We start from the raw sequence: 20,323 nt of genomic DNA on the forward strand, positions 1-20,323 counted from the left end.
AGAGAGCAGAAGCATTTAGGAACAGAAAAAAACTGACCTGAGTTCTGTTAAAAGCCACACGTGCAAATACTGCCTGGGAGATTCCTGCTCGTTTCAGTTCATCACGTACCCACTGGTAGATTTCGGAAGACACCTCTGTGTTGGTTGAAACCTGTTGCTCCAAAGGCTTATTCATAGATCTACTGACAGGGGGAGGGTGGTTCAAGTATTGTTGGTTTAAGGACTGCTGGGCTAAAAGTCTATTCACTGCATACTGCTGGTTCAGCAGCTGAGCCATCACCAGCTGCTGGTTGACCAATTGAGGACTGATAGGCGTTGACACAAGCCCAGGGTGCAGGTTCGGAAGAGGGGTCCGGACAGAGGACTGACTGCCGTGAGAGAGCTGTGCGGGGGACGGAGGCTGCTCAGCTGTGTTCCCTGGGACCGGCTGCTGGCCAAAATTGACATGGTTGGCACCTTGCTGGGATAGTTCAGAAAGACTATCCATTTCAACTAAAGTGAACAAGAAGTAAATTCATATTCAGTCAACAATGATGGGCATTGACAAAGATTTCTGATCACTTCCCAAATAAAAACAAACAGCCTAGTAGACACAGGGCACACCAAAGATCCAATAAAAACCAAGACAATTTCAAGATGGGACTCCCTAGACTGTGCTTTTATTTTCCTCCTCTGAATAATCCCACAAATTTTGAAAGTAGGACACCACCTTTGATTTCATTTTTTAAAATGTGGTTTAAATTTAAGACATAAAATCAATTATATTTGAATTCTTTGTTCCTAGTTATTCACTCTCACTTATTACCCTGAGAAGGCTCATAAGCAATGATGTTTATTTTAAAATGGCTTCTAGAAGAATGTCATTTGCTTAATGGAAACAAGAAACAGTGAGCTAAGAAAATAAGCTTATGATAATAAGCAACTAAAGAAAAGGAATTTACAAACACTTTCTCATGATATATATTAAATTTAGTACTCCAGGCAAAAGTTGTGAAAGGAAAAAAGATGACACAGAATGTTCAGTTTTTACCTACCAGTAACTATAAACATATAGTCAAATAATAAAGGAATAAAAAATGAGCATAATGATAAGTAATAATAACTAAGTGTACACTGAACACTGTGTTAAATATATTAGATGGTTTGTTTCCTTTAATTCTAACCATCAGGAGCAGTAGGTGCACCTGAAAATATTTTTTTGACTAAAGCAAGTGATTTGTAATATGACAAATCAGAATACCCAGTGCTGCAAAGACCCAAATATTTTTTAAGAAGCTCCTGCTATCACCAGATACTAAAGATAATCTTTCAAAAAAAGGGTGGGAAATTTCTCTGGTAGATGATGCTATCAAGATTTTGCAATTTATTCCCACCTACCCAGGATGAATGCTTTTCCTCTTGCTCAATCACTCAGGTGGATTATCTGAGCATCAGCTGTTAAGTGTGTAAATGCTTTGCTGCTACGAGAAGGAAACTGGTTTGATGCTCTTGACTGGCAAGACCAGACACGAAGCTGCATGTGTATCGGTCTTTCCAAATCGACACCGTCTTCCCAGGTACAGACAGATGCTGGTTTGATTTGAATCATTATTTCTCTTATCATTAACTATGCAGGTTTTATACTTAGAGGAATTTATCATATTGCTATAGCCACTGGTACGTAGTATACACAGAGTATAACTAAGAATTGGGGGAAAAAAATCTTCCGTTTCTACCCGTGATATCAGCCCAAGTGGGCCATTCACATAGAATAGTAATTCAAGCAATTATTCCAAAAATGATGCATTGTCTTCATTACAGCCCTAAGCTATAAAAGGCAAAGAATCTGTTTGGGTAGATGGATGGTTTTGCTTCAAATATTAAAAGCTAAAACATGTTTGAGATTTGGGTTCTTATGTTTCTTAAAATCTTTAAGAAAAATTATCGTTATTATTAAATGAATATAGTGGAGGTAAACAGAGATAGATTTAAAATAGGGCATAATGCTATGCATATTAAACATCCCATTCTTGTATTATTTTAAAATATAGAGGCTATAAGTCTGGGAAAGAAAACGCTAATAGAAATTAAAACATTAACCTTAATCACAGTGTTTGCTTTTGTGAACACTGACAAGCTCAAGAAGGAGAACGTGCTATAATCTAAATGCTTAAGGTACAGCAGACAACTTTTACCTGCCATTTTCCACAGCAGATTAATTTAAATGTATTTCCTGCATAGCGTATTGACCTAAAGCTACATGTTAAGATAGGGTGTGATATTGGAAGTAGAAGTTTAGGAATGAAGCACTGATTTCTTCCTGGTAAAGCAGTACGCTCACCACTGTGTGTGTCTGTCTGGGGGAGATGGGGGATACAATTACAAAAATCGCTTGATTTTTGATAGTTGTGGAAACTATAAATAGATACATTTAGTTAAGTTTGATACAGTTTTGTTTCCTTAAAAACAAGCATTGTCCCTTTCTCTAAAACAAAAACAAAAAACCTAAAAGCATTATTTCTCTCTGAGAGAAATCACAGCTAATATTAGTTATTCAAGGCCTGGTTAGGTCTTCACTGAGATGTTAAAAAATGACAGCTCCCCTCCTCACACCTCGGTTTCCTGCATGTCTGACAACCAAGTCAGCTTAGCTGATTTAAACACAAACATTTATTGAATTTAATTATCTCATTATACTCATACCCACTCCCCACCCCCAAAGAAACATTCTAAATTGATCTCTAATTGGGCAATCAAAAGACCTGGCTTTCGATGTGACTTTGATAAACCCCCAAATGACATGTAATGGTATGTCGCCCCCAGTGCAACCGTTTTTTTGCTTACCCATCATATCTTTTGTCTTCTTGAAATGTTTGTACCACCTTCCAAATTCTTGACATTTTGCTGCTGAGACATTTGCATAGTAAGTGCTGTTCACGATGGAAGAGATCATACTCTGCATGAAGGGGGAAGAGAACACTCGTGATACATAGCTGCACAAGACGGAAGGCAGAAATGATTTCAATTGTGGAAACGGTCTTTTTTTTTCATCAACTGAGTACACACGGGTACATTTTTCACACTTTAGCCTAAAGCCTCAACGTCTTAAAACTCATAAAGTACATCATCAAAACCTTATTTAAGTAGAAATCAACAGCCCACGAAGACCTATATAAAGCTATCAAACCCACAGACTTTGTTCTAGCATTTATTGACTCCCCATCAGGGTCACCTGTTTCTTAGCTGACAAACTTTCACTATCCCATAAATCTAAATATGTGAATGCGGCTTTATAATTGCAATTCACAAGTCTATGTTTCTTTGTGGTTTAGTGACTGGACGCTGCACCCCTGCTACTCAAAAGTGTGGTCCAGGGACCAGCAATATAGGCATCACCTGGAAGCTTGTTAGAAATACAGAACGCTGGGCTCCCCCAGACCTAGGCAATCAGCACCGGCATTTTTACCAAGATCCTCAAGGGATTCACATGCACATTAAAGTTTGAAAAACACCACTTGCACTTTCCATCCCAGTATTTGGATTTCAACTGGAGATGCACTAGCAGCATTCAAAGGTAAACTGACCATATTTGAGAAGAAACAAACTATTAACAGAGCTCCTCTGTCAGGAGAAAAACACTCTGCAAACTTATTATTGTATTCATGTTCAGTAAAGTTGGAGTTCTGAATTTCAAACTGACCATTCAAATTTTAGATATATACTTCATGCTTACTGAATTCCTGAAGGGTATCACAAAAAAAAGAAAATGACCTATTTTGTCCCTTTTCCTCCTGTTGCTTTTAACAATAGCCCTAAAAACAGAGTCAACTATTTAACATACAAAAATGAAGACAGATATGATTTTAATGTTTCACTGGGAAGAGGGCTTTTTAAAAACTCATTTTCAACACAGAAAATTAATTTCTTCTGAGTATCTTTTGGTTATGGTAATTTCAAAGACTTAATTCATGGTCCTTTTTAACCCTAACACCCATACTCTCTAGTAGCAGCTAAACTAATTTCCTATGGAGTCTTAGAAACAACTAGACTTTGTAATACCAATTTGTTCCTCACTCCTGTGTGTAGAAACATGAGAACTTACATTTCAGACTTCAGTTAGTCTAGGGTGAAATAGTTCACAGAAGGCAGCATTGTTCAGCAATGTTCTGAACAACCAGAAAAGCCAGTTTGGGGACCAAAGTATTTTTATATCATTATCTTCTTTAAGCGACTTCTAATGTAAAGCTCTTTTGGTTATTATTAATTCTCCCAGCATCTATTATAGTGTTAATTTTGTAGCGTAAACACATTTCCTTAATAGGTAAGTTTGAGAGATCTGTGGAGAACTTCCAGGGAAGGATAGCTGGAGTCGCATTATTGATGTAAAACGTGGCTATCTTTCCGAAGAGGCACTGTGATGATATCTTTTTTTGACACTTTCTACTTTATAGTCATTTTCACATTTTATTTCTCTAAAAAGACATCCTTAATGTGCTCATGATACTCTGCCATTAATCCAATAGCTTGCAATTTCACTAAGAGCCTCCCACAGTCCACAGTGCACGGAGACACTTAGCAAGGTTGCCAGAACCAGAGCCAAAAGATTACCTGATCCAGTTAACAATCCGTCAGCTTCAATCTCACTTACTCTGTTGTAATAAAGGATCAATAAAGTCAGACACTAATAAAACTATTGAGATCGCTGATGGATAATGGAGATTCTGCAAATGGATGACAACTGATGTTCTTCCACTTTGACCCAATTTTTAAAAAATTATTTTTTACCCAGACATTCTGGCAGTTTCTTAAATATTAGTCTAATGGTATGTATTAAGTTTTAGATGTCATTTCTGTCTTGCTGTATGAGAAATCTAAATTCTATCAGTTTGCCAGCAGTTCCCTATACGGAATTTGCTCTTTACTGTACACCTACTATGTGCCTTGCTGGTACTAACCAAGGACAAAAAGATGGACAGGACACAGCCTCTGCCTACAAGAAGTTTAACATCTATTAGGAAGACAGATACATAAACAGATAATTTCCATTGATTGTCACTCAGTGCACCAATATGGAGAGGGTAGACGATCCACAATACGTGTGAAAAAAGTCTGAAATATTTTTATAAAACTAGAGCCCACATGTAATAGTGCTATGCAGGTCATTATTATCCATATGTGATAAATAATATCCATATGTGTATATGTATCATTAGAGCTTCCCTTGTTTAACCCTAAATTGGTAAAAGCTCTGCCTCTAAGTGATTTTTCTGGATACTTTCTGTCATGTGGTATGTGCTCAAGAAACACTGATTAATGCAAATATTAACCTAAGGGCTAATAATCTGTAAGTTATAATGCATGCCAAAGTAACTTTTCATTTTCCTATCTTTTGGTATTTGGGGGCCCTGGGAAACAGTCCATAATTCAGGTAACTTGGAGTCACCTCTGTTTTTACTGGAATAGTATGAAATAATCTGTACAATTAAATTGCTCACGCAGCCGCTGCATGCTTCTCTTTGGGTCTGGTGGTAATCCCTACTGAAGCTGTAAGCACTGTATCAGAGTAGACTAGTGAGAGTCAATGGCAGGGAAGAGAGCCTGCAGAATCTCATGGTGCATATGGCATTTGAAAGATCACAGTCAATCCCATAATACTAAATTTAGAAAATCAGGAAAAAGCCTATTGTTTTGATAAGACAAATAACAGAAAGTCAACATTGGTAATATTTTTCTAGTAGAGCAAGTTCTATGTTTCAAGGGAGAAAGGGTTAGGATTCCTATTTCAATCAAAAGGAGACACTGGTTTAAAAACACTGCACTGAACTGTGAGGTCATGCAGGTCTGGGGCTCCATGTTATTTTCCAGTTCAATGCCTAGTGTATATTAAATACACTAAATGTTCACCTGACAAAATAGAATAGAAATAAATCTGCATTCACGTGCAAGGATGTGTCACAGGCTGGGAGTATGCCCTTGGGTCAATTAATTGGACATTTGATCACAATTTCCCATGCTAAATAGGAATGATAGTCGCATTCACTGCATAGGAGTGTTCCTCTCGTTCACACATATTGTTCTTTCATTCAGCACACATTTACTGCACTCCTACTATGTGCCAGGCACTGGGCAAGTCACCAGGAAACTAATGACTTGAAGAGACATACTATCTACCACCTGCAGACAGACAATAAAAAAAATAATGGATGTGATGCAATTAGCACAGAGCCTGGAACATATCAAGTATGAACTTAAGAGATGTTAATTACTATGACAACCTTCTGCCTCCTCCTCATCCGGCTTTTATCATATGATCCCATTTCACTTCAGTTGACTAGGCTCTAAATAACAGACTACTATCAGATAAAACTTTCAAATGATATACAGTATTTTAAGTCAAATAATACTATTTGTAGAACAAAGAGTACACTAATTAAATTATTAAGTTATAAGTCAGGTCAAGGAATAGCAAGAGAAAACACCGAGGGAAAGGATTTCTATATTTTCTTTATTCTAGTTTGGTAAGTGTTTTCTACAGCTGGTCTGCATCTGGTGGGAGGCCTTAGGAAGGCCCACCACTTGGATAGCTGACCCATACCCTCTCCCATCTCCGGCAGACAGGTGCTCACCCTTCAGGACACATCTCAAATATGCCCACTTCTGGGAGGCCCTTCCTAACGTCCCAACATCCCGCACACACTGCCACCAGAGCACTGGTCCTGCTGTCATGCTGTTTATTTTCTACTAGATTGCCTTAGGTATTATTTCTGCACAGGGTTGGACATGCATTGAGTGATCAATAAAAAATAAAAAAGGTCACTGAAACAGGGCATTACTGCAGGCTACCAGAAAAATCCTCTTTCTTTTTTATGCCTTAAAGGTCAAAGAGAACGGAAGCTTAATTGTCACGTGAATCTTTAAAATCCATCACTTTTAGCTGTTACGATAGAAATCATAGTTTCAAGAACCTTTGTTCATTAATTTGCAAGAAATCCTTTCCCAGGTTTTTCAGAATACATCCACACAGATGTCTCGGAAGTTGCAGTGCTCGGTGGTTATGTTATTCCAGTTCTCTCCCAGTGTCTATTTATATGAGTTCTCCAAAGCACTTAGAAAAAGACACAACTTGTATGGCAAGTTTCCTATTCAGTGGCTGGTCTGTATAAAACATCAATGTTCAGGGCACAGAATAATCCAACTAACAAAACTCAGTAAGTTGAAATCCCAAATTCAAATGCTATACATTTTACCAAGCAGTAAATAGGCCACAGCTTCCAATGTTGGGAAATACAATCTCAAAGTAGGCAGAAATTGGCTGTGGGTCTCATAACCCCGGTGTGACACAATATTCTCATCCTAGGAGCCAAGTTGTAAGCTTTTCTAAGATCCATAAAGCACATGTCTACTCCCTACGAGGAGCTTCGGTTCTTTCTGAGAGTCTGCTGAAGTTCCGATCTGAAAGAATGCCATCTTCACAGAAACCCCGGTACTCTAGAATGATACCATCTGCCACAGGCTGAGCTTCCTTTTCAGCCAAATACATTATTTATAACCTTTCTAATTGTGAAAAGGTAAGGGTGGAATTTTTCTAAAGCCTAACTTAGCTATAGTTAGAACATTCTGAACCTTTGCTCTAAAATACTGCAGGTCTCTTAAATTTAACAAACAAAAAACACAAAGAACTGATTGAGGCTACACACTCTTTCAAAATATTATTTTCTTTCAAATCCATGCTAGAATATCACATATTCTGGAGGTATATACATTTATCACAAATTTAGAACATGAAGGAAGACAGTTTTATTTTTCTACTTGGTCATCTAAGTAACCAATGAAGAGGTTTTAGGAGAGGTGAGGCCTTCTCAAAAAAAAGACTCATCAGCTAGGAAAAGACAGTGATCTGATTACCCTTAAAATTGCTTTGTTGTGCCTTTAACAACAACCAAAAAAACCCACCCCAAAACAATGCTAATCAGGTTATTCAATCATTTAAACCAAAACTGTTCATGCTTTTCTGCCAAATCAACCAACCACAGCAAAATCTGTTATCTCTGATTGCTCAGCTTCCAGTCAAAAAACAGTTAACCCCCACTATACCAAAAGTTTTCCAAAATACCCTCAGAGCTCTGCATGCTCGTAGAGAATAAAGAGAAAACCATGTCAGCTTTAAAGGGTAATTGGAGTGCTGTACCATATTTGCATATTACAATATACTCTAATAAACTAAACAGCCTGTACCGGAAGCCAGAAGCTCCCTAGTATTTCATATGATCTCCACGCTGGCTTTTGTACATGACTTTTTTTTTTTTTTTTTAAAGCAAGACTGTGATATCATGATCAAAACTTGCTGAGGACTTGCTGATGGTTTAACTGAGGTGGGAGGAGGTAGCAACAGCATCTACAAAATGGTGGCTCACCCATGTTTAAAGCTTTCAGGCTCCACCAGCAGAGAGGGCAAGGGCTACAACATCTTATTTACACAATTATCTAAATACGATTAAACAGCTGATGGACAAATATTAAACTGGAAAATGTATAGTCATTTCAGCTTAATGTAATCCTCTTTCTGTAAACACCCAAGATGATTTTTTTCAACCAGAACAGTCCTGACATCTCATAAGCCTAAGGGTGAATAGCAAGAGATTGTTTTTGATAGTTATAAATATTCAAAAGACATGCAGACCATCTGCTTTCATAATACAGGTAAAGCAAGACTGAAATGGTGACTGCTGTATAAAAATGATTCTTTTAACAAAGTCTTCCTCTCCTCGAAAACTATAAAGACAGATGTCAAAAACTGTTTACACAGAGCAATCAGGAGCGTGCAAAATGTAATATTCCTTTTACACACAGTGCTTGCTAAAGAGATTTTTTTTTCTTTTTCTTCCCATCTGTGTGTTGCAACACATTTCTACAAGTTAAAAACATTTTTTTCAAACAGAGATCTCATGAATACCCAAAAACATGCTATCTGGTTTCTGAATGCTAATTAATTTCAACTAAGGAATCTGAATATCTTTTTCTGTAGGAAGGAATGTATGTTTTGAATTGGAATACTCCAGAGAGAGAGCAAGAGACATAATCTTGCACAGGTTTAATTCTAGAAGGCAAATTTCATGGTTCTACCTCGTTTAGAATAGATACCTGTTAAATGAAAGCACATCATTGCTAATGTCTTTGGCATAAAGTCTAAAATAATTGTTTAAATAAATGCTCACAAATGCAAAATGCATCTATATATTAAAAAAAAAAAAACCTTTAACTTCTCAGTCTATGCAGAGTGATATATAATGCCCTATAGTTAATTTTCAGGGATGAAACACTAATCTTGACAATAACCTTTTTATTTATTGTGTTAACGGCACACAGACATTAAGTATCTTCTTATAATTTTTAATAAGAAGAGCATTTACTGAACAATCTGTCAAACTACTGGCTTTTATTATTTTATATTTTTTGAAAAGTACAATTTTATATACTCTGGTTTCCCTCCCATCTGTGCATGTCCCGATTACCTATGGTTTGAATTTTTATAGCAGTGTTTTTAAATGTGTTTGCTGAAAATTTAAAGGTCAAACTTTAACTTCAGATCAACTCCACATTCAAATACAGTTTTAGTAGAGATTCTCCATGAATTAGGTTTTCTTTTAATCCCAAAGGATACCAAACATTACAAACAAACCCTAATAGGCATCCTATGAGATATTGACATGAAACGAATTTGCTGAAAATTAACAGGTAGTCCCCATCTGGTATTTGGAGGTGGGAAGGACAGGAAATAGGCTTCAATTTATGAGAGCGGATGGCAGGAATTCTAAGTGCAATATTCTGTTTGTGCTTGTTAGCTTATGTTTCCCAAATCTTTCCCTCTGGATCCTCTATTGCTTTCTAAGCTATTCTCTTGGGAGATACAACTGGGGCATATTTGGAATCTCAATTTGTTGAGAAGAGACTAATCACTTCTAAATTTTACTTAAACTCCAGTTGTCATAGTTATGGCTCTTGCCATCTTGATCAATCCTAGTGCCTGAAAATGGCACTTTCACACAAAGTAACCCCGGCGCACCGCTGAAAATGGAAACTCAGTACAAAGCTACAAAGAAACACAAAAGGAAGCACAAAGGGAATCCATCCGATTCTGTTTTCATTTCCCTCCTAAACTTCCTACAGATGAAAATGGGATTATTTCAAAGCACAGACATTTAATTATTTACATACTCAATTCATAACTTTTAAAGAAAATGCTAGCATACAGTTTATAAGGCTCTTCCACAGAATTAATTTGATTTAATGCATAGATAATATGTTTTGACCAGCTTCTCTATTCTATCTTTTTGTATAAGCCATCTATCTAGATCTTTCTTACCACACTGAACCTGCTTACTCAAACCAACTGAATATGCTAGTGAACAGCTTAAATCATAAAATATTTGTTTAAAAGGACATCATTACTAAGGGCATATAATATTTCAAATTAACTGTAAACAGAGGCTATGAAATGAAGGGAATTGAGCTACATAATCTCCAGAGTCCCTTCTAACAGCGTTAAGATTCTATGAAATCTGTATGTCTTCCCAAACAGAGTGATAAAGAAGATCCTATTATTACAATGCACATCATTCATTCTCAGACCCGCACTCTGCAAACATCTCCAACCAGACTTTTATTTTTAGGAAGGTTAAACCCTTTGGGCATCTTGCTTATAATATGATTATTTAAAATATATTCATTATTAAGTTAAACATTATGCTAATCCAAATATAATTTTCATAAGTTTTCCATGAGATAAATCTAAATCCAAGGAGTTGTATTTTATAGCAAAATTTGTTTCCTGAAAGTCTAAATCTTAGGCACTCTGTACCAACATACACATTTGGGGAATGCTTGCTTACTCTTTCTCTGATGCCCTTCTGTAGTTAAATCTCTCATCCTCTCCAGAGATTAGAATGTGTAGTATTGTGCTTAGACACAGAAGGAAAAACACATCAAAACTGTGTTAAGTTCTGGAGGTCTTAAATAGGGCATTTTGAAAAAACCTTTAAACTACAAAGTGAAAACAAGAACGAAGATACTTTGAACAATTCATTTTTCCAAAAACAAATTAGGCTCTGAACTCTTCACAGGAGACTTTACATTCCCTCTTTATAGGAACTCTATCAGATTTTAAGCCATACTACCTAAAAATTAGGGGAGAAACGCAGTGTTGTCTCTTAGTATTTTATGAAGCCACAGAACTCCCTTTAGGAATCTCATGAACCATACAGAAGCTCTCCCCATACACTCCCAAACAGAGGCTTCTAACCTCAAGGTCTGCACAAACTGTGGAAGCCCCTCAGATCTGACCCAAGGCTTCATGGCAGACTAAGGCTGTGATTTCTGCCTTTTATTCATCATTGACAGCTTATAGCTAAGACTTCCTCGTCTTCTAGATAACTATAACCCAAGGTCATCTGTGGATCAGTGCATAAAGAAAAATCAAATTAATCTGGCTTCATTTCTATCAATGTTATGAAAATTCATCTCTAATTCTAGTGTGAAAATCCTTTATAGTTTAGGAAAATGCCATCCGCTAATAATCGGCTTTTTAGCAGTTATAATGAAATGCTAAAAAGTAAATTTGGATGGGTTGTACAGCATGAAATGAAGAGCTCTGTCCATCCCTAGATGTGTGTGCTGTAGGCTGGTGCTCACGCAGGCAGGTGGACAGACCAAGTCCCTAAGACCCATTCTAGAATGGCTGAACAGTTATCTACACTCACAGCACTCTCTAAATCAGGCCATTTGGGACCATCATACAGCTGAGTTTAAAACACTATAGATCTATAGTCCTAAATGGTGTCTTCAATGCCAAATGTGGACTTTAAAACCTCAGCTGAGGAATGGATACCATAAGCAACATGGGGTGGTTCTGACTGTTAACTCTTCCATGTTGGCAGCTCAACACCTCTGTCTATAAGTCATTTGATCTTGTTATTGAAACTTCCCTCTTTAACTCTTAAATATATGAAGAAATGGACAAAGGAAAGTAACAGTGAAAAAGTGTGGTTCTCAAATGTAACACAATTGAGACAAAAATGAACAGCATTAGCCAAGTGAAAATACATTTACAATTATGGAAGGAAAATATAAAATGTGCACAGAAGTGCTAGAAATATCTTATTAAAGCTTTTGCTTAACTAAGATGTGTAATTAGGTCTTTTTAGTGTTTTTTAGATCCCCGGGTCCCTTATACCTTCAAGATGACTGTTCTGCTTACAAACCTAAGTTTTGAACATATTGAAGAACATTATAAAACATAGAAATGTATAAAATGGCTTAGACTATCACTAGGTTTTTGCAAAGAAAAATTCAGAAGTAATTTTGTCTTCGTTAGATAAGCTAAAAATGCAGACTAAGAAAATATTTTATAAAGTGAAGGTGGTTAATGGAAAAGACATTGGGAAAGGCTCACGTCTTGATGACAGTCCTGTAAGACATCTTTATTCTGTTTGACATTATCTAGTCTATCGTATTGTATTTGCTAAGCTTGCAAAAGAATTTATTTAAAAAAGCACAAATCTTGAGTCTTCCTCCATTTCCACTTTAAAATACATATCTTTATGAGAGTAAACACAGTGATAAAGTGTTCCTTAATTATACGCTCCTTTAATTTTTCTGCAAATGATAAGTTTTTGGTTGTTTCTACTAGAAATGAAGTTTAAATCAAAACCTTTCAAGGTACACAAACTTTCTTAGACCACATATCACGAACAAGTGAAATTTTAAACTCTCAATGCCCATATTTTAGAAAAAGTTAAGGCATTATTTTAGAACTGAGAACCATTTTCCATGTTTTATAAGTATTAACCCATTTAATTTTCCTGACAATACTGAGAAATTGGTGTTCCCTACTTTAGGGATAAGAACATTGAGGCACTGAGTCAGTTACCCAAGTTCATACAGCTGGTTATGACACAGCTCACATTCCTGACTCCTATGATGCTAGGAAGTCACTAATTAAAATGACAGTAAAGACCAATGACACACACAAACATATGCTAAAAGCAATGGAATAAAACTGTTAAAGGAATACAATACTCCAAGAAATAATGTCACTAAAAAGTAAAAAATAAATAAATAAATAAAATCAAGCTCTGTCATTTGTTAACATAACCCAGGAATTTCAAAACAAGGGAAATTCCCATTGCGACAGTTCACAAAGTTAATGCATGCTTTGTTTAGTTCCACGTTTTTGAACTGCCTTGGAACAGATGCCAGATTGACAGTAAAACAGGATAAGCCTGGGATGGTCAGTGGTACCTAATAATGTGGTATCCCTTCTTGTTATCCAGATAAGAATGTGATCTTAAATGGCACTAGCAATTAAAGCTTTCATCTTTTCCTAACTTCCAACTCATCATTTGGTTTGCATCTTTAACCCATCTGATTCAATTAAATTAGGTTAGCATTTCTATGAGAAATATTATAATTCTAAATAATCAATTTTTTTTAAAGAAAATGATGACTAAAGAGAATAAAGTTTTAGAGTAAGAATGAGGGAAAGAAAAAAGACTCCTAAAGGAAATCAGCCACGTTCTCTACAGTGAAAAATTCTGCAACCTTATGAATTGTCCGCGATGAAATTGTGGCACCCCGGAATAATACTGCATATTAGAACACAATACAATCTTATATTTCTGTAGCGCCCTTCGTGCAAGCATCCCAGGGTGCTTTACAATCATTATGAGTTAAAATTAAAACTGAAGCACATACAATTCCTAGTAGAATCATTTTAAAAATGCTAAACAGAACAAATAACTTTTAAGCCTAGATTTAAAAGTCCCAGCAGCCAAAGCGTTCCTTACTTCAATTGGCAATGAGCTGCAGAACTCGGGCTACAGCTCTTTCCTGTTACGTTAAAGGCTCTCTTATGTTTTTTTATACTCAGAGCATGTTATAATCAAGCAGTTTCCAATGAAAGAGGGAAAAATTGGGTCCGTGTATCCATTTGTTTTGATTATCTGAATTTGGAGGGGTTTTGTTTGTTTATGAGTTTGTCTGGGGCCCAAATCTGACATAAATTATAGCAGATCTGGAAAGCAAATCCAGCTAGAACCCAACTTGAAATTTAAGTAGTAACTGAGAAGAAAAGACACTCAAAAAGCCCTCTAAAACTAGTTCTGCTTCAGCAAGAAAATCAGTTTGATTAGTGTAATTTGGTTAAGTTTAAAAGAAAAAATTAGAAAATAGTCTTTCTTTCAAAGCATGTCCAGGCCTGAGCCTTGAGAGTATTTATCATTCTGTGCATCGGAAGAAAAAAGGGGCCAATACTCTCATGATATGATAATTTTCCTTGCATTAGCGATTTTGAGGTCAAAGGAAACCTGTTCAGATCTAAAACAAGGTACAGGTAAAAATCTATTAAGTAAAAATAAAGTACTTACACATCGTTAAGCACTCTCTAAATTGGCATGGCTTAAAGTCTCTCATGTTTTACTATTGTGAAAAGATAGTGGCTATAAAATATTTGAGATCAATCCATTTTAAGATGCTTTATTAAGTTTGGCTTTTTTGAATAATATATCTGAAAGGTTATAAGGGAGCTAACATCAAACTACAATAAAATCCTTATGTATCTAAGTCACCTAAAAATGGGCCTGATTTATTAACTTTAAAAAATGAAAACTTGCAATTTAGAGGATATTTCTATTCTTGATGATATATCACATTAACAGAAAGCAGGCATTTCACTAAGTTAAAAGAGGAACTAGAATGTCATGATTGCTTCAGAAAAGGAGGCAAAGTAAAGTTATCTGGTATAAGTCTTGCAATTCACACAACTACCCATATAAGACTGGTTTGCATTTCCTTTATGGATCTCGCCACTACAGTAATACAATCACTGAAAGCAGCAATAATATTCAATTAGTATCAAGTACTTCAGTGCCTGGCAGAGCAGATATACATAACCTAGGGTGTCCGCAGTCAGGAGGGGAAGGACTGGGGAAGTTCAGTTTAAGTCTAAAAAGGAAAGAAAATTCTCTGTAGAGCTTTTCCTCAAAATGCATGCTGTTTAACCACACAATTTATAATTTTATACTGGGAAGAGGCAAGTACAGAAGCGTTCATGCATATCTCAAACTGGAGCTGCCAGTTATACCTTCATCTATCAGAACAGTCTGATAAATAAGGTCTGTATTTGCAAACAGACCCAAGAAATTCACTGCCCACTGTTACCAATGAACATGCCTGTCATTACCTTGGGGTTCTAAACAAAGGACTGTTAGCTCAATTCTACCTGCTGGTCTTGAGGGAGTTGAGAGGACAGGGAAGAGGACTGACTGCAAAGAAGTGAGTGTGCTGTACAGTAAAATCTTCTGGACCCCCGAAAGCCTACGTTATTCCAGAAGGCACTCCCCAGGGTCTAGATCACCACATAGGAGCGTGAAATGACAGGAATGTCATTTTAAAACAAGTCAGTACACAAGTAACACATCCAAAACACAGAACTAAACACCTTAAAGAAAATATTCAATAGTGAGAATAATTTAAAACCTACAAGTAGGTGTCAGTACTTCAGAGAAATCAAAGTACATTAGGAAACCTGATAAAGTAATTTGAGAATAGAGTTTAATTTTCCTATTTTTTTAACCTCCTTTGTCTGTATGTGTGACCAAGAAGGACACTTGTTTAAACTTACAGGCTCTGAGTATGAAATCTAACCCCTTACTCTTCTTAAGCAGCTATGTAGTGTGGACACTCATTTAAACATTCTATGCCTCGGGGTCCTCATTTGAAAATGGGAATATAAAATTATCAACTACTTAGGGAGACAGAAGCACTTTTGATATATCAAAAACACTGAATGAAAGTTAAATATTATTTCAACTATGAAGATGTGTTCTCTTTATTTACTACATGGGAAATAGGATGCCTGGCACACTGCAGACTCCAATACATACTTTTTAAAAATTGTCTCTATACATGTACATGTGTTTACTTGGCTTCCACTTTTTGCCTTCACAACATTAAAGAGGCTTAAAATTTAATAATAATAACAATGTTCAAGATAAGGACGAGAAACAAAAACCTCGTAAAGAACGAATGAAGATAAGCGCATTCGGAAAAGAAATCAGATGACTGCTACAATGAAATATTGAACAATAATAATAGTAATAATGCAAAAAAGGTAACATTCACATTATCAGATCAAATTACGTCTATCATAGAATGCTTTGACTCTGAGGTTCAGTATGGAGTCATCAGTTTCTAATACATATTTTTAAATGAATAAATGTAGGAAGATGTCAATAAAATTCATAGGTTAGGCTCGCATGTTAAGTATAATATATGGATAGTAATGCTGAGTATTCTGAGAGAATGTGAATCTTAATGTTTATTAACATTTTTAGGAAATGTCATTTCAGTCCAAGATTATGCAAGTATAGATTTTTTTAAAAAGTATCTGTAACATAATAGATTTTGCTGTACCACTGTTACTTATAACACAGGCTATAACCAACCTAACACCTAAGTGTATTAAATGCCTATGGAAATGACTGTCAAGTTACAGAGAATCATTATGGTTAAAGGACAAGCTTCAGGACTGCAAGGAAGTTTCTTTTTAAAAGCTCTTTTGCAGTAATTAATAAAGAAGGTTAAGATATAGATCTTCAGATGCCATGAGGAAAAGGAAAATTGAAAGCTCTATCTCTAAATTACTTTTAAATGGAACGTTACAATTTATTTTTTATATATATATTTTGCTACTTAAAAGTATAAATGACAATTCTCACAAATTGTGGCTTGGAGATACCTTTTCCATTTGAGAAATAAAATAGAAGACAATCCAATGCCTTAAAAATGTCAAAGGGGGGTGTGTGTGTGTGTATGTGTGTGCATGCACTTATGGGCGTGGTGAGGGACGGGAGGTAAGAATGCACACACCACATTGAAATCTCTCAGGAATATCTGACCTAAACATTTTTAGAAGGAAGACTCTAGACTGGCAGAATTAACAGCTGACCTTTTACTTATGACAGTTTTAACAAAATGAATCTATCCCTGGTATCAGTATATTTATCCAGTATTTAAATTAGTTATCATAATTTAACGTTTATCCAATTTACTTTCCAAATCCACACTCTCAAAAGTTTCATGACTACAGACTTCCTTGTCCCCAAGTCAGACTTCATTCTCTCCTCCTTAGCTGCAGTTCAGAATGCAGCATCCAACTTTCCTAACCACGCCCAATGAAAGAAGCAAAAGTTAACAACAAGACACCCAACCTCAGGGCTATAAGCTAAGCATTTCTCATGTCCTGGAACATTTTACAAAAATGAACATGTGTTACAAAGAACTTAATAAATGAACATCAATCTATTTGGGCAAATTTATGATAAAAAAGAGGTAACAGAAATAAAGGTATGGGTTGAAAAACAAAGCATATGCCCACTTACGGGATTTCTACAGTTGCTAGAACTTACTAATATTATCAAAGAAAACACTTGTCACCAAAACTTAATATTCATTTAAAAACCAGCACTTACTTTAAAATGTATCAGGGAGCAAGGACATAGGCTATGCAAGTCTGAATACTGGGTCAGTCATTTACCAGCACCTATCTTGACTTTTATCTATAGGGAACCTGGCTCCTTTATATGTCAAAGAAGAAACCTGAGAAGGAAAATCCCTTCTAAGGATCCAAACTCAAATGAACATCAGTTTAGCAAGTGTCAAACAATCCTCCTAACAGCATTGGAGGCAGAGCTTGTTAAAACTCCAGGAAAATTCCTGGTGGTTTCTCAATCTCACTCCACTGGCGTCTACGTAAAGTAGAAAACTTGCTCACAGGGGAAACTTTCTGCCTAGCAAAATATTTAGCGACCCTGTAACTATACTGGCTATATCAGGCATATGTTACCATATTAAAGAAAATCAAACCTTCAACGTATAGTAAAATACTGTAATTCGTGAATTTTATGCTATAAATTCCCACAGGAATGAATCGGAGCTCCCTAGGGAAGTAAATCCTTTACCCATTAGCACTTCTTGGTGTCAGGTCCTATTTGACAGAAGACTGAGGCAGTACTCATTTCCTAGCTTTTTTACCGTAACATCTCCATCACCAAATCTCAACCACAAGAGGAAGGAAAGAGTAGGGCAGCACCTGAGGCTCAGTGGGTAGGGCGCTGGCCCCACATACTGAGGGGTGGTGGGTTCAAGCCCAGCCCCAGCGAAACTGCAACAAAAAGATAGCCAGATGTTGTGGTGGGTGCCTGTAGTCCCAGCTACTCAGGAGGCTGAAGCAAGAGAACTGCCTAAGCCCAGGAGCTGGAGGTTGCTATGAGCTGTGTGATGCCACAGCACTGTACTGAGAGCGATAAAGTGATACTCTGTCTGTACCAAAAAAAAAAAGAGCAGTTTTGTCAAACTTAGTATAAATTCTGGGCATAGGTTTTAGGAAGCCCACATCTCTCATCTTTAGTAACTTTGGACATAAAAAATAAGCATACTATTAAATATTAAATTAATTTCAAATATTTGCTGCCACTGCTAAACTATGTGTAATTTTTTTCAAAAGACTTTTTAAAGGAAAGGAAGACTATAATTATAACTGATGTTGAAATTACAGCCTACTTCCATCACTTAATGATTACTGTGGGGTCTCCTGCTACATGAGACCATGTGTTCTTCTGAAGACCTCGGCAGAAATTCACCAACGTATGACTCCAAAACCAAGTCCCGAATTTCATTTTGTCATTCTATTGAATGTTATAATTGTATGCAATTCATTTCCATGATAACATTAAGTAAATTCACAATTATATTTATAAGCTACAATGAGGTGGAGTTTATTGGCTGAATGTTGATGTCATTTACCAATTAGTTCTCACTGACTATATCAATAAATATTTGTACTATCATACTCTTCTCCAGCTCAAAGAGAATGCTGCAAGTCTTTGAATTTACAAATCAATGGGATATTCAGTAACATGAAGGCACATAAAAGATTCCTGTGTTGTGTTTTAACTGAACAACAAAAAACGTGTATTATGTGTTATTTCAAATTTTCAAATACTAGTAACTAAGTAAGCTGTTACCTGGAGTTGTCTACAAAACACAAAGTCACCTGCTTTACTGCATCTTCCTATTAATTTAACTGTTTAATTTACTTTTATTCACTACTTATAAATTCATAACCTCTCTATTCCAAGTGCCAGAGAGAAAAGACAAGAAGACTAGCTGAAGGAATAACTAAAATGACAAAAAGTGTTTGCTCTGAATTGCAAGAAATGGACACTTAACAATACAGAGAACATTTCACCTGTAGCTGTACCTTACCTTAGAAGAATATAGAAAGCCATTAATTATAAACGTGATTCTTCATTCCTAAAACTGCTAAAGCAAACATCAAAGTAACATGGTTGGAATGCAATGTATCAAACCTGAAATGTGTAGGGTTTCTATGACACAGTAGCACAAAAGCATGGGAATTTCTTTCCAAAGGTACCTAGTAATCTTCATGAGCCTTACATTAGAAATACATTTTGATGGGGGCGGGGGGAGGGTTGGTCATGGTGTATGGCACAGCTCTTGGGGATGGGACACAATTATAAGAAGGACTTTACCTGACAAATGCAATCAGTGCAACCTAATTCTCTGCACCCTCAATGAATTCCAAACAATTAAAAACATAAAAAGAAAAGAAATACATTCTGAGAATATCTACTACTCCAAATATGGTAGAAATAACACTCTGAGAATCTCTTAATTGCAGAAATATTTACAGCAAACTCATATAATTCATGTTCAAATACTCAAGAATTATACTCAGAATTATATAGAAAACTTCAAAGAAAACTTTAAAACTTTAATAAAAATATAATTACACCAGTACTTCAATTATACTATACCATGGGATGGCTTTAAGGTGGGTTTGGGCACTGAGGGGATAGACACCATGGTGACCACATGAGTGGCCCATTAAGAGCATGTTCCACAGATTCTGTTTTCTTTTTTTTTTATTTGAAATCAGCTAAGGTTTATCTAAAATGGTGTTTGGTTTTTAAATTTGAAACCAGGTAAGCAGTCTCTACCTCGAGTTTCAGAAGCCCTCTACCAAAATTCACTCTAAAAAACGTAGCATCGTTATAATAAACTTATGTCTCATTCCAAAAGTCCCCAATGAGATGATAGGCATCTCGGAGGAAAACAAATAAGATTTCACTTTAAAAACAGAAAAGGGAACCAATGTCACAAAACTGGTTACAAATAATAACTCTTCAACCTTTAGTAACAGGTTAAGAGATTATTTTTATAATTATTTTTACTAAATACTTTTCAATTGGGGGGTAATGAAGAAAGT

The 20,323-nt window shown here is 36.0% G+C and overlaps 1 protein-coding gene across 2 annotated transcripts in view; it reads right to left on the reverse strand.

Moving 5' to 3' along the window:
* SATB1 (SATB homeobox 1) overlaps positions 1-20,323 on the reverse strand; it is a 75,986-nt gene that overhangs the window by 45,172 nt on the left and 10,491 nt on the right. For both annotated transcript variants that reach the window (XM_023513722.1, XM_003781730.3), the window contains exons 6-7: positions 2,824-2,935; positions 38-492 (exon numbers count right to left, since the gene is read on the reverse strand). In XM_023513722.1, the coding sequence (XP_023369490.1) occupies positions 38-492; positions 2,824-2,935 (567 nt within the window). The remainder of the gene's footprint in view (positions 1-37; positions 493-2,823; positions 2,936-20,323) is intronic.

The sequence above is a fragment of the Otolemur garnettii genome, unplaced genomic scaffold (assembly GCF_000181295.1).
Source record: "Otolemur garnettii isolate 467f Iridium unplaced genomic scaffold, OtoGar3 scaffold00002, whole genome shotgun sequence".
Taxonomy (NCBI): Eukaryota; Metazoa; Chordata; class Mammalia; order Primates; family Galagidae; genus Otolemur; species Otolemur garnettii.